Source organism: Myotis yumanensis, unplaced genomic scaffold, assembly GCF_028538775.1.
Source record: "Myotis yumanensis isolate MYYU_CA2020_CCGP unplaced genomic scaffold, mMyoYum1.0.hap1 SCAF_10, whole genome shotgun sequence".
NCBI lineage: Eukaryota > Metazoa > Chordata > Mammalia > Chiroptera > Vespertilionidae > Myotis > Myotis yumanensis.
Genome location: NW_027223761.1, coordinates 82,002,090 through 82,029,798, shown reverse-complemented (window position 1 = coordinate 82,029,798; position 27,709 = coordinate 82,002,090). Strand labels below are relative to the sequence as shown.

General features: G+C 57.1%; 1 protein-coding gene across 1 annotated transcript in view; it reads left to right on the top strand.

Moving 5' to 3' along the window:
- Positions 1–27,709, top strand: part of DSCAML1 (DS cell adhesion molecule like 1) — a 328,142-nt gene that overhangs the window by 13,958 nt on the left and 286,475 nt on the right. The window contains exons 2-3 of the mRNA XM_070426135.1: positions 4,774–5,091; positions 9,621–9,767. Coding sequence (XP_070282236.1) covers positions 4,774–5,091; positions 9,621–9,767 — 465 coding nt within the window. The remainder of the gene's footprint in view (positions 1–4,773; positions 5,092–9,620; positions 9,768–27,709) is intronic.

Sequence of the window (27,709 nt, the reverse complement as noted above, 5' to 3'; positions counted from 1 at the left end):
GAGGCTGGGACAGGTGTCCAGTGGGAGAGAAGGAGGCTGGGAATGTGTGTTGGGGTGTGGGGGCTCAGGGGGTGGAAGACACGTTGGGGAGGAGAATGCCGCCTATATTTTGTGGTTTGACTTGTCATCAGCTCCGTGCCCGCTCAGCAAGGGTGGCACCGTTGGTTTGTGGCCCGGGTCCAGCGCTTACTGGTTCCCTCTGCGTTACTTTGGGTAAGTTAGTTAACTCTGAGTCTTCATCTCCTTACCATTCGAAGTAAAATAGAAATAGAATAGTAGCCTCGCGCCCCGGCCAGTTTGGCTCAGTGGATAGAGTGTCGGCCTGCAGACTGAAGGGTTCTGGGTTCAGTTCTGGTCAAGGGCACGTACTTGGTTGCAGGCATCCCTGGCCCTGGCCGGGGCTCGTGTGAGAGGCAACCAATTGATGTGTCTCTCTCACATCAATGTTTCTCTCTGTCTCTCCCTCTCCCTCCCACTCTCTCTTAAAGAAAAAATCAATGGGAAAAATATCCTCGGGTGAGGATTAGCAACAACAACAAAAAGATTAAAAAAAATAAAATACTTAAAAAAAAAAAATAGTAGCATCGCCTAGGACAGTGATGGCGAACCTTTTGAGCTCGGCGTGTCGGCATTTTGAAAAACCCTAACTTAACTCTGGTGCCGTGTCACATATAGAAATGTTTTGATATTTGCAACCATAGTAAAACAAAGACTTATATTTTTGGTATTTATTTTATATATTTAAATGCCATTTAACAAAGAAAAATCAACCAAAAAAATGAGTTCGTGTGTCACCTCTGACACGCGTGTCATAGGTTCGCCATCACTGGCCTAGGAAGTCCTGCAGACGTGAAGCTGTGACTGGGGGACAGCATCCTCCTCCTTCCGTATGTTCTCACCCGCCCTGAGTCAGCGCCTGAATTCTCCTCCTCAGGAATCTCTGAGCCCCCCAAGCCCACTTGTCAGGCACAGGGCAGTCTTTTTGGGCTGCGATGGGTTCCGCTCCCAGCATCCACGAAGCGGCCGTGGTGAGGGGTCTGATCACTAGGTTGTCTGTTGTCTCAGGAAGCAGCCAGGACCCCAGAGTGAGGCACTGTGAAGTGCCGGTCCTATAGGGCCCCCCCCCCCCCCCAGGAAGGGTGTGTGTGTGTGTGTGTGTGTGTGTGTATGTGGTGTGTGTGTGCGTGCGTGTGTGTGTGTGTATGTGGTGTGTGTGTGCGTGTGTGTGTGTATGTGGTGTGTGTGTGGTGTGTGTGTGGTGTGTGTGTGTGTGTATGTGGTGTGTGTATGTGGTGTGTGTGTGTGCTGTGTGTGTGTGTATGTGTGTGCGTGTGCATGCGTGTGTGTGTATGTGGTGTGTGTGTGGTGTGTGTGGTGTGTGTATGTGGTGTGTGTGTGTGTGTGTGTGCGTGTGTGTGTGTGCGCGTGTGTGTGTATGTGCTGTGTGTGTGTGCGTGTGTGTGTGTGTGTGTATGTGGTGTGTGTATGTGGTGTGTGTGGTGTGTGTGTGTGTGTGTGTGTGTGTGTGTGTATGTGGTGTGTGTGTGCTGTGTGTGTGTGTGTGCGTGTGTGTGTGTGCTGTGTGTGTGTGTGCTGTGTGTGTGTGCGTGTGTGCGTGTGTGGTGTGTGTGTGTGTGTATGTGGTGTGTGTGTGTGTGTGTATGTGGTGTGTGTGTGTGGTGTGTGTGTGTGCTGTGTGTGTGTGTGTGCTGTGTGTGTGTGTGTGCGTGTGTGTGTGTGTGTATGTGGTGTGTGTATGTGGTGTGTGTATGTGGTGTGTGTGGTGTGTGTGTGTGTGTGTGTGTGTGTGGTGTGTGTATGTGGTGTGTGTGTGTGTGCTGTGTGTGTGTGTGGTGTGTGTGTGTGTGTGTGTGGTGTGTGTATGTGGTGTGTGTGTGTGCTGTGTGTGTGTGTGTGTGCGTGTGTGTGTGTGTGTATGTGGTGTGTGTGTGTGTGTGTATGTGGTGTGTGTATGTGGTGTGTGTGTGTGTGTATGTGGTGTGTGTGTGTGTATGTGGTGTGTGTATGCGGTGTGTGTGTGTGTATGTGGTGTGTGTATGTGGTGTGTGTGTGTGTGTGCGTGTGTGTGTGTGTGTGTATGTGGTGTGTGTGTATGTGGTGTGTGTGTGTATGTGGTGTGTGTATGTGGTGTGTGTGTGTGCTGTGTGTGTGTGTGTGTGTATGTGTTGTGTGTGGTGTGTGTGTGTGGTGTGTGTGTGTGTGTGTGTGTATGTGTTGTGTGTGGTGTGTGTGTGTGTGTGTGTGTGTGTGGTGTGTGTGTGTGTGTATGTGGTGTGTGTATGTGGTGTGTGTGTGTGTGTGCGTGTGTGTGTGTGTGTATGTGGTGTGTGTGTGTGCTGTGTGTGTGTGTGTGCGCGTGTGTGTGTGTGTAGTTGTGAATTCTGTTCCCGATGGTTGAATATGGAGGCTGGCGGCCAGGCGGTGCGGAGGAGGAGGCAGTCTCCTGTGTATTACTGCAGTGGCTACAGCGATCTCATGGTTGGAAATCGGACTCTGGGCCCAGATGGCCTGCGTCCGCCTCTCCGAGCCCTCACTCACCGGTTGTGTGGTCTTGGGTGAGTGGCTTTGACCTCTCGGCACCCTAGCTCCCTCAGCTTTAAGCGGGATGATTATGAGGCCGACTGGTAAGGCAGTGGGGAGGACTGAGAGCGGTCCTGTGAGTAACGTGCGTACAGCGGTGCCCGGCGTGCTGAAGGTGCTCGGCAGTGGTTTGTTCACTGGGACAGTTAAAACATTGCGTGGCGAGAGGAGGCCACCACTCTGCTATGCTGAAGGGTCGGAAGCCATTGCTTAGGTAATAAATATTTCTTGAGCAGCTACTATACGCAGGCAGGTTCACACCCATGTGCAAGGCTGGAGTCTCTGCAGGGTGGTCTGCCTCTGGCTCACCATTGCCAGCATCTTCCAGGAGGTGAGCAACGGGTCTCTCAGGAGGTGAACGGGCTCGAGGAAGGGAAGCTGGCCAAGGTGGACCCTGAGAGAAGCTTTCCTACCCCGCAGTTTGCCCACCTGTGAAATGGTGTGATTGCGTGACCTTGGAGAACGCTCCAGCCACTGCGAGTGGGCACATCTGAGCTTATCGGGGTCTCCTGGTGGCCACCCTCCTCTTCCCAGAGCAGACCTGCTCAACCACCAGCAGCGGGACTGTCCCAGGAGAAGGGGGAGGAGGAGGAGGAGGAGGAGGAGGAGGAGGAGGAGGAGGAGGAGGGGAAGGAGGGGGAGGAGGGGGAGGAGGGGGAGGAGGGGGAGGGGGGGAGGGGAGGGGGAGGAGGGGGAGGGATGCTGCCACTCCCGGAGCCTCTGGGCGCTCAGCGATGCACTTGCTGTAAGAGGTCTCCCTGATACCCTAGCTGGAGCCGCTGGAGCCGAGGACGGATGTGTCTAGCGCTGCTGCCCGTGTCTCCACATGGCTCCTTATGAGATGCTGTGAATCGCTCTGACCAATGAGGCTCAATGGCCTCCCTCAATGCGCTGCCTGGTACATTCTCCCTGGAGGCCCGGCTGGGAGTCAAGCCAAGAATATTAACGCAGTCCAGATGCAGGCCTTCCCCTGCCCGCCGAGTTGTGGCAGTTGAGGTCAAGTTGGCCCCTGCACTCCGAGCAGCAGCGAGCGGGTTTGGGTTCGAGTGGTTCATGTGGTCCTTGATCTTCAGGGTGGAGAGGGCGCGGCTTCCCGGGAGACCTGGGACCAGGCTCTCTCCTCCTCAGGGTCTGCCCCTCCTGGTCAGAGGTGGTCCTTCTTAAAGGGACAGGCCTCTTCGTGGGGAGGCAGGGCCCAGATTCCCTCACTCAGGGCTCCCCCAGTTTGGGGCAGGAAAGCCGAGGTCCCGAGCTAAAATGCGCGCTGAGACGCTGCCCTCCTGTCGGTGGCCCTGCCACAGCAGCCGCTGCCATGGGAGCATGCTCTCCCTGTGAGCGGGGGTGGGGGACGGTGGCCGCCGGCCAGGAGTGATGGAGTCCGAAGCCTGGTCCATCCTCCCCACGTTTACGATCTGAGGAAACGCTGATCAGACAGGGAAGGGCGTTCCGCAGTCGGCCATGGCAGGGCAGGTTGAGAAGCGGGCGGTCTCTTGCTCCCGCACTCAAACGCATCACCCACAATCCTTCCTTCAGCCTGTGGGCTGGCATTTTCCAAACTGGCCTCCAGAGGTCAAGGCCGCTCTCAGGTCTCCTGGGGTCTCCGTCTTCCAGGTGAGCACCCCGCACTCCCTTCAGCCACGCCTTGCAGAACACTGGCTTACACCTTTGCCCGCTCGGCGGGGGTGGGTACAAAGTGCACTGAGACCTCTTTGGGAGCAATGGAGTCACATGTCTGATCTAGGGCTTATTGGCTTTGTCGTCTCAGGCAAGTCCCCCATCTCATCTCAGCCTGTAACAGACAATGATGAGGAGCAGTGGTACCTCCTCCCCACAGGACGGTACAGGTGAATGGTGGGGATGGGTGTGAACCTGCCTGCGTATAGTAGCTGCTCAAGAGATATTTACTATCTAAGCAATGGCTTCCGACCCTTCAGCATAGCAGAGTGGTGGCCTCCTCTCGCCACGCAATGTTCTAACTGTCCCTGTGCAAGGCCGGAGTCTCTGCAGGGTGGTCTGCCTCTGGCTCACCGCTGCCAGTGCCGGTAAACAGTTGGCGCTCAGTAAGCGCTTGTGGAGTGAGGTGCTTGGCGGTCCTGAGTGTGGGCTCGCTGCCTCTGGCCCGCGAGGGTCTTACCAACTCTGCTAACGGAGCCCCTCCCTTGCCCCCTGCAGCCCGCCCGGAAGATGCTGGCACCAGCCTCTACTTTGTGAATGACTCCTTGCAGCAGGTGACCTTCTCCAGCTCCGTGGGGGTCGTGGTGCCCTGCCCGGCTGCGGGCTCCCCCAGCGCAGCCCTTCGATGGTACCTGGCCACGGGGGACGACATCTACGACGTGCCCCACATCCGGCACGTGCACGCCAATGGGACGCTGCAGCTCTACCCCTTCTCCCCCTCCGCCTTCAACAGCTTCATCCACGACAATGACTACTTCTGCACCGCGGAGAACGCCGCCGGCAAGATCCGCAGCCCCAACATCCGCGTCAAAGCAGGTGAGGCCGGCCCCTGCCCGCTGCAGGGAGCAGTCTGGAGGGCTGAGCTGGGGAGCGGGCAGCACCCATCATTCAGACACGTGTATAACATTGTGGGGGAGGGGGACTTGGCAAAAGGAAAGTTTTGTTCTTTGGAATCTTAACTCTTTGCCACTCACTGTAGGTCCTTAGGCTGAGAACACCCCTTGCTATTTTTTAAAAATATTTTGTATTGATTTCAGAGGGGAAGGGAGAGGGAGAGAAAGACAGAAACATCAATGATGAGAGAGAATCATGGGTCAGCTGCCTCCTGCACACCCTACACTGGGGATCAAGCCACAACCCGGGCATGTGCCCTGACCAGAAATCAAACCGTGACCTCCTGGTTCGTAGGTTGACGCTCAACCACTGAGCCACACCAGCTGGGTGAGAACATCCCTTTCTGAGTCTCAGTTTCCTCACCTACAAAGGGGATGCCAGTCTCTAACCTGCTTCTCACCGCCTGTGGTCATTGTGAGATTGCACACATTCACATGAAGTGCTCATGTTGGTGCTTGACTCATGGAAAACATCCAATGAGCTTCATTCCTTCCTTTTTAAATTAAAAATAAAACCTTTTATTGAAACAACTAGAGGCCTGGTGCACGAAATTCATGCACGGCGGGGGAGGGGGGGTGCATCCCCTCATCCCGGCCTGCACCCGCTCACAATCTGGAACCCCTTGGGGGATGTCCAACTGCTGGTTCAGGTGGGATTGGGCCTAAAATGGCAGTCGGACATCCCTCTCGCAATCCGGGACTGCTGGCTCCTAACCGCTCACCTGCCTGATCGCCCCTAACCACTCTGCCTGCCTGCCTTCCTGCCTGATCGCCCCTAACCGCCTCTGCCTTAGCCCCTGTCACTGCAGCTTCATCCAGAAGGTCGTCTGGAAGGTCATTTGACTGTCCGGTCTAATTAGCATATTACAGTTTTATTATTATAGACTAGAGGCCCAGTGCACAAAAATGTGTGCACTCAGGGGGGTCCCTCAGCCCGGCCTGTGCCCTCTCACAGGCTGGGACCACTCAGGGCATGACCACCTGCAGCCCAGCAGCCCTCGGGGGATGTCCACTTGCCAGGGGGAGCAGGCCTAAGCTGCATTCGGACATCCTTAGCACTGCTGAGGAGGGGGGAGAGGCTCCCACCACCACCGCTGTGCTGGCAGCCGTCAGCCTGGCTTGTGGCTGAGCAGAGCTCCCCCTGTGGGAGCGCACTGACCACCAGAGGGTAGCTCCTTCATTGAGTGTCTGCCCCCTGGTGGTCAGTATGTGTCATAGTGACCAGTCATTCCCAGTCGTTCTGCTGTTAGGGTCAGTTTGCATATTACCCTTTTATTATATAGGATAGAGGCCTGGTGCATGGGTGGGGCCAGCTGGTTTGCCCTGAAGGGTGTCCCGGATTAGGGTGGGGGTCCTGCTGGGGTGCCTGCCAGCCTGGGTGAGTGGCTGATGGCTGTTTGCAGGCTGGCCACAGCCCCCAGCCACCCAAGCTCCCAGTGGAGGCTGGCTGGAAGCAGGTATCAGGGATTTATTTAGCTTCTATAATTGAAACTTTGTTGCCTTTAGCAGAGGCCACAGCCGGCCAGGGCAGACGGGAAGATTGGCTTCCTCCATTGTGGGGGCAACCAAGCCTCTTGCTTGCTCCAGCTCCGTGGCTGCAGGCCGCCATCTTGCTTGGGTTAATTTTCATATAGTCGCTCTGATTGGCTGGTGGGCGTGGCTTGGGGCATAGCGAAGGTACGGTCAATTTGCATGTTTCTCTTTTATTAGATTAGATCTATAAAGAGAAGTGCATTTATTATACGCATGCAGCTTGATGCATTTCCCAAAGTCTAACTGATATCCAGCTCAGGATATGCAGTTAGTCACACGGAAGCCCCCTTATGCTTTTCCCATCACCAGGCCTGGGAGAAGCCCCTGTCCTGACTCCTGCCTGATGATATTGCCAATGTCTGTACTTTAAATAAGTGGAGTCCCACAGTCTGTGTTCTCTCGAGCTGTTTGCTCACCGTTCTGTTTGTGGGATTCACCCCTGCTGCTGTGCGGGAGCCATGCATCTCATCGCTGTGGTCTCCTGCTCCCCACGCTGCCTGCCCTTCATCCGCCCTGGTGATAGCCGTGAGAGGACAGTGTTTCTCATGAGAACAGCCATTCAGGTGAAATTCGTGGTGGAAAACTGTTAGCAGTGAAGGAGTTTGGCCTATGGAAGTAGTATCGGTCAAGGAAGTGAGCCTTTCTCAGGTGGCTTCTCTAGAGAAAACAGAAAGTCTCATTTCTTGGAGTCAGGCCTGCAGGCCCGGCATGGCCCAGGTCAGCTACTTGGCGAGGACGTCCCTGTCCGCTGGGTGTCACCTTCAGCTGTAAGGTGGGCCCGGGCTGGCTTGGCTGAGATACTCTTGGCGAGGACGTCCCTGTCCGCCGGGTGCCAGCCTCAGCTGTGAGGGGGCCTCCACTGTAAGGAAGCAGGGAACTTGGGGAGTGGTTTTCTGGGAAGAGCTTGTGGTGGGAGAGGACAGGCGGCCTGGTAGCCTCTTCAGGGGTCCCGGCCTTGAGCACCATCCCTGGGGCACAAGGGAGGGTTCTGGAGTGAGTGCCTATTGCAAGTACAGGTGCCGAGTAGCTGGGCCCAGGCGTGTGGGGAGCGAGGAAGGGGGGGAGTTCTTCGTTAAACAGCTGACCTTCTTCCCATCTCATTGGGTGGGGGAGGGAGTGATCTCAGAACCCAGGGCCATGCTCAGAGCCTCGTCTATGGGCTCCCGTGGGGTTGCCTTTCAGGAGCCTTCCTTTGTCCCCTGAAACGCAGGGGGTCGGCGGGGAGGGAGCACTGGGCGGGGTTGCAGCCTGGCGCCAGCCTCCATGGGCACACAGCTGCTCAGAGTAGGAGACAGCGCCCGCCTGCCTGTCTGACACCCTAACCACTGGCCTCTGCTGGTCCCTCGGCCCATCCTGGGGTTGTGCCCCAAGCCCACCCTTCTCCTCCTCCCCTCTGCTTCCCGCCAGGGTCAGCTTCCCTCAGTCTCCCCTGTGTGCACCCCGCACCTGCAGTGCTGTGGCCACACCCAGGAAGAGGGGCCCATGGCCCCACAGAGCCAGCAGCAGTGCCTCCCTCCACCCCTCTCCCTCCCACTCAGCTGTGTCTCTTCCCATCACACCACCAGCCAGAGCTGGGAAGGAACAGAGCCCTGAGGGGGAGGGGGGGGCGGGCCCAACGGGAAACAGCCAATTAAGAGGCTCTTGATGAACCTGGGGGCAGGGGCTGGGGGGGGGGGGGGATGTCCCCCTGAGAGCCACGGCAGGAGGGCACCACCCAGGTGCCTGCTGAGGACAAGGCTGGAGGCAGTGGGGCTCCGGATACCCCTCGGCCGAGAAGGGGTCGAAGGATGGAGGGAGCCCCCGGAGAGGCCAAGTGGAGGAGGACAAGGAGAGAAGAGGGCAGGCCCCTTGGGCCCCGCTAAGGCTGGGCCCGTCCACCATGGGCCTGACACATGGAGTGGCTACAGGTTACAGCCCCGGAACCAGCCTGCCCAGGGCATGCTGGGAGGAAGGGTCTGAGGCTGGGCGAGGCGGGCCCAGGTGTCCGCAGTGTTAGGTGGGGAGAGAAGAAGGCTGTGCTTTGGAGGAGCGTGGAGACGCCCATGTCTCCGCACGCTGCGTTTCTAGAGACAAAGAGAGCGACAACCATTCTGCCCAGGAAGGCAGCAAGCCCCCAGTTCTGCTCATGTCCTCCATTTCCCCAAACTGCTTTCCACAGTGCGTGGCTGTGCCCAGACCCAACAAAAAATCTGTTGTGCGGTCACGTGTCCATTTTTATCTGGCAATTTATGGCCCCCGTGCCCCAAACTCTTGCCGCCCTGGGCCGAGGAACATGTGGGAACTGCAGTTTGGCTTCCTTAGGTGAATTCTAGAATATTCCCTCATATCACTCCCTGCTGAAGGTGATCACACTGCAGGGCTCAGGCACCCGCAGCGTCCTTCCTATTTAGTGCAGTTTGTTAGCGCTCCTGACTGTGGGGCAGCCGGTGTGGGATTGTGGTCTCGTGAAGGAAGGCTGGTATTTCAGAGGCAGAGTGGGCTGCCCTGGGGGGCGGAGGGGGGCGGGGGGAGCTTGCTAAAGAAGGAGCCACACAGGCAGGAGTAAGATCCCAGCAGGGCCTGGCTGTGTGGCTCAGTGGTTGAGCATCGACCTATGAACCCGGAGGTCATGGTTTGATTCCCTGTCAGGGCACATGCCCGGGTTGTAGTCTCCATCCCCAGTGGGGGGCGTGCCAGAGGCAGCTGATCCATGATTCTCTCTCATTGATGTTTCTCTCTCTCTCGGCCTCTCCCTTCCTCTCTGAAATCAATTAAAATATATCTTTTAAAAATCCTGTCAGGGAGTCCTGGACCGGGTAAGTGGGAGGGTGGGGAGAGGTGGTGGAGGCTGAGGCTGGGTGTGGAGGGAGTTGGGGGCCTCTCTGGGCCCCGTGTCCAGTGAAGCCGTGACACAGGCCTTCCCGGCCCCTCTCTCCGCAGTGTTCAGGGAACCCTACACCGTCCGGGTGGAGGATCAGCGGTCCATGCGTGGAAGCATGGCCGTCTTCAAGTGCCTCATCCCCTCCTCAGTGCAGGAGTACGTCAGAGTTGTGTCCTGGGAGAAGGACACGGTCTCCATCGTCCCAGGTAGGAAGCCCTCGGGGCCACGCAGGTGGAGGGCGGGGGGCAGGGAGCGATGTCGCAGGGGTGCCGTGTGGGTTGTTGAGCGCCCCGAGGTCTTGAGCTGGTTCTGGGGAGCAGTTTGCTGTTGTTCTGGTGATGCTTTGGCAAAGTGTCTTCGGTCTCCGCTCGGTGCCCTCCGTGTGGGAGGTGCACAGCCATGTGCCAGCAGCCTCCGCCAGGTGGGTGGGGCCCTGGCCCCTGACCCCTGACCCTGGGGCTTTTCTCGCTCTTGCTCTTCAGGATCGGAGTCGAGGCTGGAAGCTTGTTTGTGGAGGTTGTGGGGAGAGGGGCGTAGAGGCTGGCGTGTGGCCTGCGTGCTTGCATTTCTGCAGGACCGTCTGGGGCTCCTTTCATGAGGCAGCTGAGACCCCTCAGAATCCCGGCTGCCCCCCCTCCCACCCCGGCCCTGGGAGGGAGGTGAATGCCAGGTGGCAGGCTCACCTGTCGGGCTGCTGGGATGCAGCCTTCAGCATCGGCTCCTTTTCCTGGTCAGGGTTCCCTTTTGGCAGGAAAATAGGTCTAGAGACCCCAAGAGAGGACTCCAGTCCTCAAAATGCCCCGGCCTCATCACACACCGGTCCTCTCGCCCTACCTCCCCGCTCCCCCGTGGCCCAGGGCGGCCCCTTCTCCTTCCTCCTGGGACCTGGCTTCCGTTCTGTGGAAGGAGGCGGTTGGCCTGGTACTGTGTGCCCTTTGGCGTTGACGTCCGTCACTAGTCCCCCGAGGTGACGCGGCTGCTCAGGCGTGTGGTGAGTTGGGGAGGACAGACTTCTGTGCACACAGCCTCAGAAGTGGGCTTCCCAGTCCCGGCGCCCTGGGCCCCGTGGGAGGCCGTTGCACAGCCCGGGGCTCCGGCCCCTGTCGGACCCTCCCCTCGGGTGGAGCCCGGCCTGGGGACTGAGGGTCTGGTGGTCCCAGGGCCCAGCTGGGAGAAGGCGGGCGCCTGGGCATTCACTGCTAATGTGGCAGCATCCTTTTTGTGAGACAATGACCTGTGTCTTGCTCTTGGTACATCTTCCTCCTCTCACTCGCGAGCAGATGGCAGGGCGTCCTGTCTCCTGGCCCCAGAACTGGTGGTGGAACAGGAGTCCGAAGCCGCTTAGGCAGCTGCTCCCCTGCGTGTGAAACCACAGGGAGTGGGAGAGGCTGGGTGTGCACTTGGGCTGGGGCGAGAGCCTATGTGGGCAGCACACGGGGGCGCGGGAACACCAGAGACCCGGACGGTGCTGGAGGGATGGCTGGGCCCCGCCAGGTGGCCACGTGCAGCTCCACAGGGTCTGGGACGAAGAGGCCGGGACTCTGGTGTCCAGATGAGGCACCAGGTGCACAGCCTAAAGGGATGATGCCAGCAGCGACCATGGGCTGGTGAGGCCAGAGAGACCCTGGACCGGGCCGCTCTGGGCAAAGCCCCAACAGTGATGGGGACTGAATGTCCTGTCTGTGCACCAGGCAGGCGGAAGGGGATTCAAAGTCCTACACACTCGCTTTATGGACTAAGTTATACTCATTAAAATAAGAAGACAGAGAAGAGGAGGAGAAGGAGGAGGAGAAGGAATTTTGAGTGCTACCTATACGCCAGGCCCTGGGCTAAGGAACTTTCATGTAATATCTCATTTTATCCGTATAAAATGCCATAAGTGTATCTTCATCCTCTCCTTTACGGAAGAGGAAACTGAGGCTCGAAGAAGTAAAGTAACTTCTTCTGGGTCACACAGCTGGTAGAGGGGCAGGGCGAACCCAGGCCTGTCTTCTCAGCCTGTGTACTTAATGCACAGGGAGCTGCCCTCTTCCCCCCCCACCCTCCCTGCACCTGCACAGGGAGCTGCCTGCCCCCCCCCCCCCCCGTCCCCCGCACCTGCGCAGGTGTCTCTGGGAGAGCGGCACAGTGAAGGCCTGTGTGCTGCGGGCAGTGAGGCTTCGGCCTCCTGAAGGGGAGAAACATCCATTTGGCTTTTAGGAAAGGCTTTTTGGAACCGAGTCGAATGCAGTGATTAATAAGCATCTAGAGCAGTGATGGCGAACCTTTTGAGCTCGGCATGTCAGCATTTTGAAAAATCCTAACTTAACTCTGGTGCCGTGTCACATATAGAAATTTTTTGATATTTGCAACCATAGTAAAAACAAAGACTTATATTTTTGATATTTATTTTATATATTTAAATGCCATTTAACAAAGAAAAATCAACCGAAAAATGAGTTCGCGTGTCAGAGGTTCGCCATCACTGATCTAGAATTTAGGACCCAACTGCCTGGGCTTGAAACTCACTGCTTACCAGCTGGGCAAGTCACTTGCCACCTCAGAGCCTCAATTTCCCCAACCGTAATGCAATGAGGAGGAGGATTCACTGCTTTAAGGAGGAGAAGCGTTACATGGAGTGTTTGGAGTCTGTGGGAAGCGTCGAGGATGGCCCTGATGCAATGCTGACCAGCAGGCGGGGAGCGCACCCCCCCCCCCACCCCGCCCGTGCTGCTGCTTCCTGGTGGGCATGTGTGTTATTACGTAACAGGGTCTGTGTTCCTCGCGAGACTGAACTTCCTGAGGGGGGACGGGACTGCTTTCATCCACACTCCCTGGCTCCTCACACCTCCCCCGGCACACCCAGGGCATTGCCCACTGACGTCCAGGGGTGGCCGATTGCACGGTTAGGGGAAGGAATGGGGGAACAGCGTGGACAGAGGCACTGCAACAGCAGTGAGCGCAGGGCGTGGGGGAGCGACAGCCCAGCCCAGAGAGCAGAGAAGGGGTGAACTTGGCTCCTGGCCTCAGGAGCCGGAGGCAGCGAGCTGGGGGGCCCTTTACTTGGTGAGGCTCTTGCAGTGGGTGCTTTGGGGCCGTCTTTCATGTGGGGACTGGGCTGTGGCCCCAAAGGGCATAATGGTCAGTGGGTTTGCTGCTCTCCTGCAGGCCGCTGGGAGCTTTGGTTCTGCGGGACCGTTCTCTTCTCTCCTTCCGCCTCGGAGACGTTTCCTCCCCTGCTCAGCCCTGCAGCCCCTCCATTATCATTCGAGATCTCTTTATAGCTACAGTTCAGATCCAGGGACAGACTCCCCAAAGCACACACATCCAATCCCCCCACCGGGAGGCGTCCCTGAGAGCCCGCGGCCCTGGCTGGGCCGTCCGGGCTCTGTAGCTGAGGGCCTGGAACCTGGGCCCACACGTTGCCTGCTTTCGTTTTGGAAAACACACATTCTTTATAGGATTTTTTCATAAAAGTGGGATTCTCTGCCAACCAAGCTCACACTGGACTGTGTGTGCGCTTGATTGTGTTGGCTGGTGGGTTGGAAGGCAGCCATGCTGAGGGGAGATGTAATGATGAGGTTGCCTTGGGGTTAAGGAGGGACCCGGAGCCGGAGTTCCATCCCATCCAGGGAGCGTGGCATTGGCTCTGCAAGGCTGGGCTCAGCTTCTTCACCAAGCACTGGGCCAGCAGGAGCAGGTGCTCGAGGGCAGGAGGCGGGGTGGGGGGCTGAGGTGGCCAATCAGGCCTGGGAGAGCAGGTGCCCTAGGAGGAAGGGGTGGGTCCAGGCTCCTGCCTTCAGGTTTTCTCCAAGGGACTTTGGCAGGAATTCGAGGCTTGGGGCTACACGAGCTCTGTGCATTGGAAAGTTGTTCCCAGGCTGGCCTCCCCGCTGCCCACATTTGGGGACAGGGTGGGTGGGGAGGGCACGCAGGTGAGCTCCTGGAGCCGGCCTCTGACTCTAAGCTGCGTGCTGGCTGTGCTGTCCCAGGGGTTTGTGGGGCTGGAGAGCCAGCCCCAAAGTGCTGTTTTCTGGAGCTACCTGCCCCTTCCTGCACCCCTTTCCTTCCCTCCAAGCGGCCATCTTCCCTCCCTCAGGCTGTTTAAAGGAGTGTGGGCAGGAGTACAGCCTTCCACCTGTGCAGGCGGGTTCTCCCCTTCCGTCCCTCCCAGGGACTTGGTCTCTGGGGAGCGGGCGGCCTGGAAGTCACAGGCCCGGGCTGCGCACGAACACACCATTAAGGCCTGCAGTGAGCCGAGCCGGGTTTCATTTCCCATCTGCACGCTCACCATTACGATGCGTGTTATTGGATATAGAGATAAATCCGGCCCTGTTTCTAATAGCTTTTAATTTCCACCAGACCTGATTATATCGATGCGGGCTCCTGCGGGAGTTTCCCAGCATGCTCTTCCCCAGCATCCTGCGGCGGAGGTGGCCCCGGCGGGGAGGTTGGGACACGGCTTTCCGCGGGCCAGATGGATTTGCTGCTGCCCTGGAGGCCAAGCCTGGATCTGCTCCCTCGTCTATGGGAACAGGGCCAGGCGGGGGCACACTGGGCACCTGCATGCTGGGGAGGGGGCGGCAGGGCGAGGAGGACTCTGGCCCAAGGGGTCTTTCCTGAAGGTGGGCAGTGCTCCCTGCCTGCAGCCCCTGTGCCCGAGGTGAGCACCAAGGAGCCCCCGCCCATCCCCCTCCCGTCGCCCCAGGGTTCCATGTGGTTCATGGGTTTCTGCTCCTCTTTTCTCTGGGTCCTGCTGCCTGCTGCGCCGGGCCACATCGGTCCCCTCCTTCCGGTGCATGCCTCCCCCTCCTTGGTCCTACACTTGGGTCACGTGTGCTCTTCGGCGAGGCCTCACCTGACCCGGGCAGAACTGCTCCCTCCGGTTCCGCCCCTGCAGCGCTTACTCCGCCTGTCTTCTGTTGTTGGCGATGTTCCTATCCGTCCCTGTGCTGCAGGACGGTGCAGCCTGACCCCTTACAGCTCTCCATCCCGGATCCACAGCACCTGCCACAGCATAAGACCAGACGACGAATGGTGATCTCTCTCCTGTACTGAGACCTGTGGTCGGCACTGTGTGCACGTTCACACGTGTTGCCTCTCATCCTCACAATAACTCTTTAAGAGCGAGAACGTTTTCTGTTGTGTTGGTCCTCCCTCCCCGGCCCTCACCCACCCAGTTTGGTACATGAGGATCTTGCGGCTCAGGGAAGTGAAGCACCTCGCCCAAGGCCACACAGCGAGCAGGCAGCTGGTGTGAGCTGGGGTCCCGTGGGCGGCTCTGCCCCCGCTGCCTCTCCAGGGCAGGCTTTCCTCTCTAGACTGTCCTCGGCTCCCACAGAGGAGGCGGCCCGTCCCCGGCTCCCGGACCGTGTGGGGACAGGAAGTGTGTGTGCAGTGACCAGAGGTTTGCTGTTCTGAGGGGCAGTGGATCTCCAGCTGAAAGGTCCATGGACGAGACAGTCCTTCGCACAGGAGGCTTTCCTGGGTGCTGGCTGTGTTTCTGGCCCTGGGGGAGACACAGCGACAGTCCAACCTGGACCTTCAGGATTCGGTTCATGCCGTCAGCTCTGATGGACAAGGATGCATGATCTCAGCACAGCCCGCAGTCAAGCATGGTCCAGGCCCGCAGTCCAGTATGGTCCAGGCCCGCAGTCCAGCGTGGTCCAGGCCCTCAGTCCAGCGTGGTCCAGGCCCGCAGTCCAGCGTGGTCCAGGCCCGCAGTCCAGCGTGGTCCAGGCCTGCGTGGAAAGCAGACCTGACCTGCTGATTGCATTTGGCTCCGGCTGGTCCTAAGGCTGCTTTGGTCCCGGGAGTTTGCATCCACGCGGAGCGGGTGGCAGAGCAGAGAGAGGAGGTGGGCCTGGAACCAGGGTGGACACATGGCTACAAATGAGCGGAGTCCCAGGCTGTCGGAGCTGGGCGGGCCTGCAGGCCGTGAATCCACCCCTCCCTCAGGAAGAAGCCCAGGCCCGACCGAGCCCTTCGCCTCCTTCGGCCTCTCCTGCCCTTTCCTGCCCATTCTTGGGCGCGTGACTGTAACTACTCACGGGGCTTCTCTTTTACCGGCAGACTTTCTCCCTTTCCCTGTCTAAAATCTGCCCATCTTTCAAAGTCCGCTTCAAATAGGACTTTTCCATGGTCTTTCCCAGTTTCTGCTAAGAATGGATTTAAAAATCACCAGAATGACCTCTAGGGTCCCTTTCCTGAACTCCCCCAGGACGTGACCAGTTCCTGCCCAAGACACGGTCGTACTCTGTCCTGTGGTAGTTTACAGTCTGTGCTGTTCCCGCCACCAGATGTGTGATCCCCCTGAGCAGGGTTATGTTCTACTCAGACCCCCCCCCCCCCCCCCCAGTCCCCATGCTCATAGCCGGTGGCTCACAGCGGTGCCGAATGCCAGGCTCTGCCCTGGGCGGTACTGGACAGGCAGGAGGGAGGCCCCTGAGGCCACAGGGAACACTGGTGGCATCACGGTGCTGGGCTTGGGGACCCTGTCTCTGTGGTGCTGGGCCGCTGCAGAGGTGCCCAGAGAGAGACCCCGTCTGTGGCTTCCTCCTGCAACTCTGCTGTTTAGATGCAAACCTGGGGACCTGGGCTCCCCACTGCCTGGAGGCAGGGGGCATGCAGGCGAGGGCCAGCCCGTGCTAATGAGAGGTGGATGGATGCTCAAGGCCCCTGCTGGGCGCTGAGCACAGGCTGGGCCTCGCAGAGGGACCAACTTGACCATGACCTGCCCTTTGGGAGCGCCTGTCTGGGGGGCCCCAGCACCGCCCCGGGAGAGGCTAGTGTGCAGAGGCAGCCCCGAGCTCACAGGGCTCTCGCGGGGTGAGCGTGTCGGTGGAGGCGGCAGCACCGGCAAAGGCACGCAGGCCACAGGCGAGGAGGGTGGGCACCGGGGACGCGGCCGGAGGGTGAAAAGTGGTGGGAGAAGGCTGAGGAGGACACCAGGACATTGAACTCGTGAAAGCCCCATCTAGTCTGAGAGAAAAGGACTCAGCCTGGTCACAGTGACTAATAGTGAACGCACACGAAGCTGCCAGGCTCTGCTGAGCATGTTGTCTGTTGGGCTCGTTTAATCCTCGCAGCCGTTGGAAGGTGAGCGGACAGAAGCACCAGGAAGCGCGTGCGTTGGCTGAGTCGGTGGGGGAGCCCGCGGTCGGACGCCATGCAGACTCCACTGCCTGCGCCCAGCATTGTACTATGATGCCTCACAAAAATGAGCGCACAGAACACACACATTCTGCAAACTGTCAGAGTAAGAAAACAGCACAACTTGAGACTGGGCGGCAATCTGAGTGGACGGGTCGCGAAGAGGCCGTGGGCGTGGCAGGGAGGAGCCGGGCTGCAGAGTCCGCTGGGCCTCAACTTACTCACCTACGAAACGGGGACAATGAGACCTGTCACACATGGAAGTCTGTAGATGAAAATTAAGCCTCTGGAGAGACGCCTTCTCGGATGGAGGAGCGGCCTAAGCCCAGCAGGGATATGGCCACTCAGCTTCGTGCCATTGCCTGACCCGGGCTCTGCTGCCCCCTCTGGGGGCTGGGGAGGCAGAGCACAGGGTGGCCAGGGGTCAGCCACCGAGAGCCGAGTGCTGCTGGGCCACGGATTCGAGAACGGCTCCCCTGAACGTGATCTGGAGAAAGCCATGAGCAAGGGGCTGGGTCGGCGACCACAGCGGTGTTTTGATTTCAAACAGGCCGTGGAGCTATCTGGGCAGAAGGAGGGAGACTGTGGTGTCGTTCATCTCTGCATCCACTCGTGCCTTGGGTGATTCCTGATCACACATGTTTAGGTCCAGAATGAGGGGTGTGTCTGCCACCAACACGGCAAAGATCAGCTCTGCAAACCGCCTGGTCTCCCCTGCTCCCAGCACTCAGTCCCTGGCTGTGAATAACCAGCCTCTCCGTAACCTCACCGTTTGTGAGCTGCTTCCCCATGGCCTTCCTGCTCCTCCCGGTAACCGTTACCTTCCCCGCTTCAGACAGGGAGGCGGGCGCAGCGAGGCCGGTGACTTGCGCAGTTAGAGGAGCGCGGAAGGGGAGGAAATGCACGGTTAATCCACGTGTGTGCAGGGCCCCTGGCAGTTCCGCGACGTCCTCTCCTTTAACCTCCTCTGAGCCCCGGGAGCGAGGCCTCGGCCCCATTCTTAGGTGGAAAGGGAATGTGACTCAGGCCAAGCCGGTTGCTCCGGCCACACCGCCGCCCGCCGTGCTTGGGCCCAAAGCTTTGTCCCCAAAGCCCAGTCTCCTTCCCTCTGACACACCCTTGCTGCCCAGCCTGAGGACGGTCCCCAACTGTGCTGGTGTGGTGGGAAGGGGGCCTCAGATTCAGGCAGCCTTGTTTTCTTCCTGGGGCTGCAGAGAGAAAGTCTCCTTCCTCGTGCCTTAAACACAGTCTGGCCCTAGCCAGCTTGGCTCAGTGGATAGAGTGTCAGCCTGCAGACTGAAGGGTCCGGGTTTGAGTCCAGTCAAGGGCACATGCCTGGGTTATGGGCTCCTCCCTGGCCCAGGCCTGGTCAGGACACGCTCGGGAGGCAACCAGTCAATGTGCTTCTCTCACATCAATATTTTTGTCTATTTTTCCCTCTCTCTTCCGCTCTCTCTAAAAATCAATGGAAAAATATCCTTGGGTGAGCATTACAGAGAAAAAAAAAAAGAAACACACACACACAAAATCCGGTTTGCAGGTTAGAGATGACAAGGAAGCACTCCAAAGGGGCGAAGGGATTCTCTGCCCAGCCAGGCAGCCTAACCTGAATTCATCATCGTGGTCGAATAAGGTTAGTGAGGGAATAAATGACCAGCATTGAGCTCTTCTGCTTCAGGGCTTCCCACGCGTGGTTTCCCTTCATCTTCACGTGTCCTGTGCAGCGGGCACCATTATTGTCCCCATTTTACAGATGAGGAGCCTGAGGCACAGAGTCTTCTGCTCACCTGCCCAGGGCCATAGAGTGCGGGCGGGGTGGAGCTGGCGCCGAGTCCAGAGGGTGTGACGTGAGCTCTTGGAGATGATGTGAGCCGCCTCTCACATTGTGCCCTGCTGCCTGTGCCACCTTTCACGTGTAGAGGTCCCTCGGCTTACACAGCAGTTCACAGGCATCGCATTGAATCCAACCCCAGCCGAGGGAGACATGTGCTTGACCTCACTTCACAGACAGGGAAACCAAGGCCCGGGTGGTGGAGGGGTCTCCCCAAGGCTGCGCAGCCAGGGAAGGGGCCACCGGGGCTCTGGGTTGATGCCTACACCCTCCCTGTGCCCTGGCCAGTGGGATGCTTGGCATCTGCATGCCTGTCGGTGGCTCCGGCAGCATCCGCTGCAGCTCCTGAGACAGGCAGACGTGTGTGTGTGTGTGTATGTGTGTGTGTATGTGTGTGTGTATGTGTGTATGTGTGTGTGTATGTGTGTGTATATGTGTATGTGTGTGTGTGTGTGTGCATGCGTGCGCACTCAGGTGCCTCTGGCTGTGGGCACGTGTTGTGCTTTGCTTTCCCATTTAGTCCATGGCAGGCACTACATTTCCAGAGCGCCCACTGGGCAAATTTCAGCGGATGTAAGACAATTGCAGGCCAACGTGGTGCCCAGATCACGCCGTGGCAGCAGGCGGGAGCAAGCGGTGTTGTTTGGTTAAGTTGGCACCTCTGTAAGTTACCCTGGAATCAGAGCGGAATTCTTTATAGAAGGTTATGCTACACATAACTCATTGTTGGGCGGCCTCGTTGTTGTTTAATGCCCACCTGACTGTGCTGTGGGCTAAGAATGTGTGTTTAGTGAAGTCAAGGGTTGCAGGGAAATGATAGGGTTTTCAACAACCCATTCGCTTGGCTGGTGTTCACATCAGAATCCATCTTGCTTTTAGTTCTCAGTCTCATTGCAAACATACAGTATTGCTTGCCGAGTTCTGGCGTTTAATGCAGAGTAGCATTTATTCAGAAGGAGCCAGCGGTGCCCACAGAATGGGAGAGCTATGTATAGATGGCACTTCCTGCCAAGCCTGTGATTTTGAACTCTGTTGCGTATCAGTGAGACTTCGCTGCCAGAGCTGGAGTCACGCTGGGGACAGGACTATGGCCCCGAGCAGAGGCCTGCACAGGTGCAGTGGGGATCTGTGTCCGCCTGCCCGTAGGCCTGGAGCCTCGCTGCTCCAGCACATGGTAGGCACTCAGACTATGGTCGTCAGTTGCCTGGAGGAACATTTAACAGCAGGCGATGGACCCTCAATTTGGTTGTAAAGGGGATGGACTAAAGGAAGAGAAGGGTGTGACTCTGGGGCTGCTAGAATAAAGTCCTCATTTGCTCCTGTTATGCCCCAAATCAGCAGGGCTTGCTTGGAGCCCCTCTTTGGTGGAAAAGGTGTGTTGCAAAGCTACAGGGCATGAGCTATGGCTTCAAGGACGTGGGGTCAAATCCTGATCCTACTCCTTACTTACCGTATGATCCTACGTAGGTCCTTGAACCTGTCTGAGCTTCAATTTCCTCAAAGAGAGGATTAGAAAATACATACTTGTTCTATGTAGGAAAACATATTTTCCATGTTACCTTATATTTTCCTATATAGGTATGTTTTCAATAAATAGGTTCTCTATATGTAGGTTTCAGTTTTTCCTAGTGCTGAGCAGACAGACACATGGCAGGATTAGTCATTATCTCCTTGTGACCAGGAAGGGAAGAGGAGTGAATTTCCAGGAGTGAGCATCCAGATGTGAGTGTACAGGTGTGAGCACCCAGCTGTGATCATCCAGGAGTGAACATTCAGGAGTGAGCATCCAGAAGTAAGCATCCAGGAATGAGTACACAGGTGTGAACATTCAGGAGTGAGCATCCAGGAATGAGTACACAGGTGTAAGCATTCAGGAGTGAGCATCAGGTATGAGTATACAGGTGTGAGCATCCAGGAGTGAACATCAGGTGTAAGTACACAGGTGTGAGCATCCAAGAGTGAGCATCCAGGGGTGAGTACACAGGTGTGAGCATCAAGTGTGAGTACACTGGTGTGAGCATCCAGGAGTAAGAATTCAGGAGTTAGTTCACAGGTGTGAGAATACAGGAGTGAGCATCCAGGAGTGAGTATACAAGTGTGAGCATCAGGTGTGAGCATCCAGGAGTGAGTACACAGGTGTGAGCATCTAGGAGTGAGCATCAGGTGTGAGTATACATGTGTGAACATCCTGGAGTGAGCATTATATGTGAGTACACAGGTGTGAGCTTCAGGTGTGAGTATCTAGCAGTGAACATCATGGTGTGAGCACATCCAGGAATGAACATGTAGGTGTAAGCGCATCAGGAATGAACATTTAGGTGTGAGTGCATCCAAGAATAAACATGTAGGTGTGAGCACATCAGGAATGAACATTTAGGTGTGAGCACATCAAGAATGAACATCATGGTGTGAGTGCATCCAGGAATGAACATCACGGTGTGAGCACATCAGAAATGAACATCATGGTGTGAGCGCATCAGGAATGAACATCATGGCATGGTGTGAGCACATCAGGAATGAACATCACGGTGTGAGTGCATCAGGAATGAACATCATGGTGTGAGCATATCAGGAATGAATATCATGGTGTGAATGCATCAGGAATGAACATCATGGTGTGAGCGCATCAGGAATGAACATCACGGTGTGAGCACATCAGAAATGAACATCATGGTGTGAGCACATCAGGAATGAACATCATGGTGTGAGCACATCAGAAATGAACATCATGGTGTGAGCATATCAGGAATGAATATCATGGTGTGAGCGTATCAGAAATGAACATGTAGGTGTGAGCACATCAGGAGTGAACATCATGGTGTGAGCGCATCAGGAATGAACATTTAGGTGTGAGCATGTAGGTATAAGCATTAGGTGTGAGCATATTGGAGTGTGAACTTGGCTGTTATCATCTTGGGGGTAGTTTGGCTTTTAGGGCTGCGGACATAAGGTTGGGATTATGAGAAATCCTTATAGGCAGAGGCAGGCTAAGCTCTGTGACCCCACAGGCAGAAGCCCACTCCCTAAGCTTTGACCTTGGCCTTTGTGTTCTACCGCGTGTTGCTGTGTAGGGTCCTCAGGAGCTCAGACAGGTGTGTTACTGGCTGCCCTGCCCCCTGTGCAGTGACTGCTGGGCTGGGTGGAGGTGGGAGCAGCCCTCTGCATGCCAGGGCAGGGGCAGGAGGGCCCAGAGGCCAGCTTCACTATGGCCTCAACTTTGGAAGTTTCCCTCTCACACCTAGAGATCCCTCCCTCCACTCCAGGGTCAAAGCAGATCTGAATCCCCATGTCTTAGGGACCTGGAATCTGCCAGAATTCTGGAGTCTTCTGAGAAGCAGATGGCAGGGTGGGGGCCCATGGCTGTGGCAGTGAGTGGCAGGGGCTGGGAGTGGGGACAATGGTGGAGTGTGGACTCCGAGGTCAGCTCCGCTGGGCCCTGAGGTCACCAGGCAGGGGATGATCTTTGTCCTCTGTGCAACGGTCTGGTGGGCTCTTAGGCCACGTGAAGCAGAGGAAGAGGAAAGGGCTGTATCTAGAATATTCTGGAGACTGCTCTTCCTGACATAGGCCTAGGGGGGCAGTAGTGCAAGGCCTGATAGATGCACACCCTCGGGCCTGCGCCCAGGCAGGGGCAGAGAATCCGTCAGGCTGTCGCTGGCAGTGCTGTGTTCTATGCCGACTTCGTCCCCTGGATGTATGGAAATGGCCGTGTTGGCACAAGCAGCGACCGGCTGGTGAATTTTCAGTTCATTATTTAGTTTAGCAGATGCTTTTTGAGCACTTCCTGTGCACAAGATGCTGTTGTGTAGACAGTGATTCCCAAGAGCCTTTGCTTGGGGATATCAAAGGGTTTGGAGAAATTCCCCTTCCCACACCGCCAGAGGAACTCACTCAGTGAAGACATGCGTGTATATGTGAGTAATGTGCGTCGTGTAATCTGCACATGATGGCTATGTCCATCTATGCACTCACACTCACAGCGTTTACTGCGGAGGGGAGATAGACCCCCGGAGCGCCTGGAGCAGGGCCCGAGGCAGCTGCCTTGGCCCCTGATGTGTGGGCAGGGGCAGCCCGCAGCAGCCGGCTTGTGTGTCTGGTGAGTGTCCAGGGGTTGGCCTTTTCTGCTGGACAGAAAGGACAGTTCCTCATTTCCCCTCATCTTCTGGGTCCATGTGGGTGGCCTCGGTCTTCTGAGTTCTATGGACAGCCTTGGATCGGTCACTATTACCGAGGCCTGTGGGCTGTGGGGCGGGGGGCAGAGGCGTGGGAGACACGGCGCTGCCCTCGAGCGGCTTGCTGTTAACAGGGAGGGTGCTCTTGGGGTGCAGATGCCCCCGCACGAGGCAGAGTGAAGAGGACACAGAGGGCACCGCCTCTTCTGCGATGAGGTCAGGCTCCACGTGGGAGGTGACACTGCCCTTAGGTCCTGGAGGAGGACTCGGCCCGGCGGCTCAGCTCCTGCAGCGCTTTTCAGCTCGTGGCTCTCGACTCACCCGGGAGCTTTTCAAAATGCTGCTGTCTGAGACCTACCCCCAAGAATCGAGTCAGGATCCCTGGGTGTCGGACACAGGCAGCTGTATTTGTGAGAGCCCCGAGGTGGTTCTGGTGAGCAGCCCCAGGTGACTCTGGTGAGCAGCTGAGCTTCAAAGCCCTTCTCTGCACCCACGAGGCCACTGGGTGAAACCCTGGCGCTCTGAGAACTGAAGCTGAGCTCTGGGGTGAGCAGCCAGTCTGATGGGAGCTCAGGGTGGGGGTGATTGAAGCTGCACTGAGCTATATGTTCCTAGTGGAATGGGGAGCCATTGAAGGTGTGAGTGGGGATGGTCTGGAAGGACTTCAGGGAGTGGTCTTCAGTGATTAAGGATGTTCCCAGACACCTGGACATGACCCCTGCTCAGCCTCCTGGAGTCCCGGGAACGAGCGCTGGCCATGCCTGGCGGGCGGGCTGCAGACAACCTCCCCACATGGCCATCCGTTTCCTGTCCCTTCTCCAGCGGGCACCTGTGGAGCTGGCCAGAGAGCCCCATGGAGGAAGGGCCCGCAGTGTCACACCCAGAGTGTAAGCAGGAGGGGATCTATGGCAAGCGGCACAGGTCTTTCTCTAGAACTCTAGTGAGTTAAATACACCGTGCTTGCAGCTTACAGCACTGGGTATATCACACGTCGACTCTCATCACGATTCTGTGCAGCAAGGAACAGTTATCCCCATTCACAGATGAGCAAACAGAGGCTCCGTGACTTCGCTCTGCTCCCTCGCTCACTCCTCCTTCCCCGGAGGAGAAGCCCTTCATGACAGCAGGGCTGCGGCCAGGCGCTGCGCAGGCACTGCCCACGTGCCTCCCACGTTGTGGGCAGTCTTCTGTGTCCTCGTGTCTGTGGCGATGGGGACATGCGGGCTCGCCAGCAGGAACACGCCGGAGGATAGAGCAGCCAGACCTCGCCTGTGGGGCTGCCTCACGGACTCGCCTTGCTGAGGCCCAGGTGCGTCGTTTGACCTCATTTTATTCTCGTGACAGCTGCTGTCATCCCCTTTCCAATGAGGAAACTGGGGCACAGAGAAGCCCCCAGCCCGAGGCCAGGTAGTAGAGTCAGCGTGGGCGGTGAGGCCAGGCTGTGCAAGGGCTGGCACTGCCCCTGCCGTGATTGAGAGTTGGGGGGAGAGGGACAAGAATGAAAGCACAGCACCTGCCATGCGCCAGGCACTGTGGCCTGCTGTGCACAGACTGACTTGTTCCTTCCCCAGCGTCATGGTAAGCAGGGTGGGTAGAATTGCCTTCCCCATTTGAGAGAGGAAGAAAAGGAAGCACAGAGCGTGAAGGAACTCGCCCAAGGCCACACAGCTGGTACGAAATGGGGTGGGGACTCAACACAAGCCATTTGGTCCCAGAGCCCACTTGTCACCTCTAGGCCGTGCCATCCGGCCTCCTGTTTCCAGGTCTGGGGTCCTCCACTGGACTGGGCTAGAAGGAGGGAGGCAGACCCCAAAGGGCAGGCGTCCACCTGGCACTAGGGCTGTGAATCCCCAGCCTCATTCTGGACGTGGCCAGGTGTGAGGCCTATAGCTGGAGGCCAGGTGTCCAGGCCTATAGCTGGAGGCGGGGTGTCCAGGTGTGAGACCTATAGCTGGAGGCTGGGTGTCCAGGATGAGGCCTATAGCTGGAGGCGGGGTGTCCAGGTGTGAGGCCTATAGCTGGAGGCGGGGTGTCCAGGTGTGAGGCCTATAGCTGGAGGCGGGGTGTCCAGATGTGAGGCCTATAGCTGGAGGCCGGGTGTCCAGGCCTATAGCTGGAGGCGGGGTGTCCAGGTGTGAGGCCTATAGCTGGAGGCGGGGTGTCCAGGTGTGAGGCTTATAGCTGGAGGAGGGGTGTCCAGGATGAGGCCTATAGCTGGAGGAGGGGTGTCCAGGATGAGGCCTATAGCTGGAGGCGGGGTGGCCTGGTGTGAGGCCTATAGCTGGAGGCGGGGTGTCCAGGTGTGATGCCTATAGCTGGAGGGGGGTGTCCAGGTGTGAGGCCTATAGCTGGAGGAGGGGTGTCCAGGATGAGGCCTATAGCTGGAGGCGGGGTGTCCAGGTGTGAGGCCTATAGCTGGAGGGGGGTGTCCAGGTGTGAGGCCTATAGCTGGAGGCGGGTTGTCCAGGTGTGAGGCTTATAGCTGGAGGCCGGCTGGCCTGGTGTGACCTCGTTAGCACCTCTGTACCCCTGCTTTTACCCGCTCTCCTTTGGGTCATTTGTCTGAGGGTCACCAGTCCCCCTGAGTGTGGTAGGGTCAGGCTAGGACGGGGTGGGGTGGGGGGAGTGGTTGGGGTTCTGGGTCCAGTTCTGCCACTAGATTACTTCTTGCCCCTTCTGGGTATCAGTTTCCTCCTCTGAAAGGGAAGGGGCTGGAACAGATGACCCCGCAGATTCCTGCCAACTCTGTTCAGTTTAACAAACTCCACTGAGCCCCATGTGTCCTCCAGCATGCTGGGCACCGGGGACACAGTGACACGTACGTGCCCTGCTGGGGGGACAGACATGCTAGGAAAAGGCCGCCAACACGTGTGTTTCTTAAGGAAACTCTTGCATGCATGCAGGGCAGGCTCATCACAGCAGCCATGTCTGTGAGAGCAAATTGCACTTTACATGCCAGGGATGGAATGCCATCCCACAGGGGCATGCGTGGCCCAGAGCTTTACAAATCGCCTGGACACGTCATGACAAATGTTGAGTAGAAAAACAAATTGCAGAAAGATGCGGACATTATGGTCCCATATGTGTAAAGTTTGAAAACATGCAAAACAGTAGCCTGTATCGTTTCTGGATACATCCATATGCAGCAAAAGTACGAAAACATGCCTGAGAGCGACAGACACCGTGTTACGAGATGTGCGTGCTTCCTCTGAGGACGGCGGCGGTGCTCACACAGGAACACGGCTGTTTCACTGTCTCATGTCTGAGAAAGGTCGGAAGAAAACAGCAAGATACCCATGGCTGTTTGAATATTATGTTTATCCGTTTCTAGATGCATGATCTATTTCATTAGAAAAGCACCCATTTCAGCACCGTTTGCAGTTTAGGTTCCCAGGTGACAGCCTAGGGGTGGGGACTGGGGTGCAGTGTTGGTGAAAGTGAGATTCAGGGGCCGATCCCAGAGGGGGTGCTGGTGGAGTTGGGGAGGGCAGTGCCCATGCCTAGAGCTCAGCCTGCCCTCTGCCCCCGGCCGCCCGCCAGGACGCGAGGCTGAGAGTGGTGTGACTGCGATGTAGCCACCTGTGGACCCGCTGTAATCTGATTCCGGTCTGATGGGAGTCTGGAGACCCAGCATGAGGCCACTGAAAACGAAGAATCGGGGTGTTCATGGGACTGTGAGCAGAGCTGGGAACTGAGGCAGCCGGTCAGTGTCAGGCCCGCTGGGTAGGGACCAGGGACTTGGGGGAGAGGGGAGAGGCCAGATAATTCCTCCCTTTGAGAAGCTGACTCCCAGTTCCAACTCCAATGGCAAGAGAGAGCTGGGGTCCCCAGCACGGGGAAGCCTGAGAGGGAAAGGCGATCCCCGAGGGCTCCCGCGGGGCCACCTGGGGACATGCAGAGCAGGGGTGTGCCGGCAGAGGGTGGCAGGGGCGGCCACTGCTGCCTTCTCGCCTGGCTCTGAGAACACCCAGGTTTGTTCCAGTTGGTCCTGAAGCAATAAAATCCCCATCCTGCTCTTCTGTTCCTTCCTTCGCCCTTCACATCCCCAAGTTCCCGGGTGGCACCTGCAGGTGGTACCATTGCTTTGTCAGGACTGGAAGGGCCTTGGAAGTCATGGCGCCCAGTCCCCTGCCGTGCGATAGAGGCCTTGCCTGGGCCTGGGCCCGGCCTCAAGAAGCGCCCTCCTGCGGGCGAGGGAGGCGCTCTCTGGGCAGGTGGCCGTGCTGAGATTGAGGGCCTGGGCATGCCGCCAGGTTTCTCGAGAGCAGAGCCAGTGTGCAGGGCAGTGCACCATGTATCATGAGCAGGAGTGACAGACTGTTCCTGGGAAGCGAGGTTCAACTCCCAGCGTAACTGCAGGAGGCCTCTTTTCAGAAAAACCTTGAGGTGACGTTGGCAAGCGTGTGGACAGGTGGGCACTCACGTAGATGCTGGTACAACCTTTCTGGGAAGCAATTTGGCAATATGTACCTGAAGCCATAAATGTCCATATTCTTTGGGCTCTTAAGAAGAAACCCAAGATGGCAATAAAAATTTTTGTTAACTGCAATGTTATTTATAAGTGAAAAGAATTTTTAAATCCTAAATGTCTAATAATAGGGAATGATTAAATAATTGTGCAATAATCCAATGAAATATTCTAATACATTTTAAATACATTTTTATTGATTTCAGAGAGGAAGAGAGAGATAGAAACATCAATGATGAGAAAGAATAATTGATTGGCTGCCTCCTGCATGCCCCCCACTGGAGCTCGAGCCTGCAACCCAGACATGTGCCCTTTACCGGAATTGAGGAATTGAACCGGAGACCCTTCAGTCCACAGGCTGACTCTCTATTCCCTGAGCCAAACCGGCTAGGGCTCCAATACATTTTTAATTACATGAAAAAATATCTTAACATGATGTTAAGTGGAAAATACAGTTTACATATAGTAGGATCCTAATTGGTTAAAAACTACACATATGCACACACACGTGCATGCACACGCGCAAACACACACATGTGCGTACAA